The sequence below is a fragment of the Trypanosoma equiperdum genome (assembly GCF_001457755.1).
Source record: "Trypanosoma equiperdum strain OVI genome assembly, contig: ctg_149, whole genome shotgun sequence".
Taxonomy (NCBI): Eukaryota; Euglenozoa; class Kinetoplastea; order Trypanosomatida; family Trypanosomatidae; genus Trypanosoma; species Trypanosoma equiperdum.
The window spans coordinates 1-478 of NW_027123504.1; the positions used below are offsets into that span (position 1 = coordinate 1).

The 478-nt window shown below is 47.9% G+C and overlaps 1 pseudogene across 1 annotated transcript in view; it reads left to right on the forward strand.

Moving 5' to 3' along the window:
- Positions 1-478, forward strand: part of TEOVI_000031100:pseudogene — a 1095-nt pseudogene continuing 617 nt past the window's right edge. Inside the window, 2 exon segments of the mRNA in view lie at positions 1-474; positions 477-478. The exon segment at positions 477-478 is cut by the window's right edge and continues 418 nt beyond it. Coding sequence covers positions 1-474; positions 477-478 — 476 coding nt within the window.

Consider the following 478-nt stretch of genomic DNA (forward strand, 5'->3'; position numbering starts at 1 on the left):
ATTATTATAAACTGCGATGATGTGCGTGACATAAAGGCGTTTGTGGCATGGAAGAATTTATCAGTAGCATTAGGTGAAAAGGTATCCAACACGGCGAAACAAGAGTTAAGAGGAAGACTAAAGGACGAATGGGAAACTGTAAAGCACCGTATTGCCGTGGCAGGCCCGGTGCCTCGTGCCGTTTACGACGCTGTGGGGCACGGCGGGCGAATGGAGGCGGTGGGAAAAAAAAAAAGAGGCCTCGATGCTAATGATAAAAGTGGTTACGAGGATATTTTTAGGTCATCAGTGAACTGGCAAACTGAAAAGGTGTCGCACAAGTTGGTACAGATAGTCCGTGCACGTGGAAATGGAGTTTCCGGAGATTCATATCGCTGCAAAGAGCTGTCCGGACACATAAGGATCTTGCTACTTTGGGCGCTGCTTGGCATTACTGCGCGAAAAACAGCAGAGTCCCAGCTCATGATGGGAAACAGAA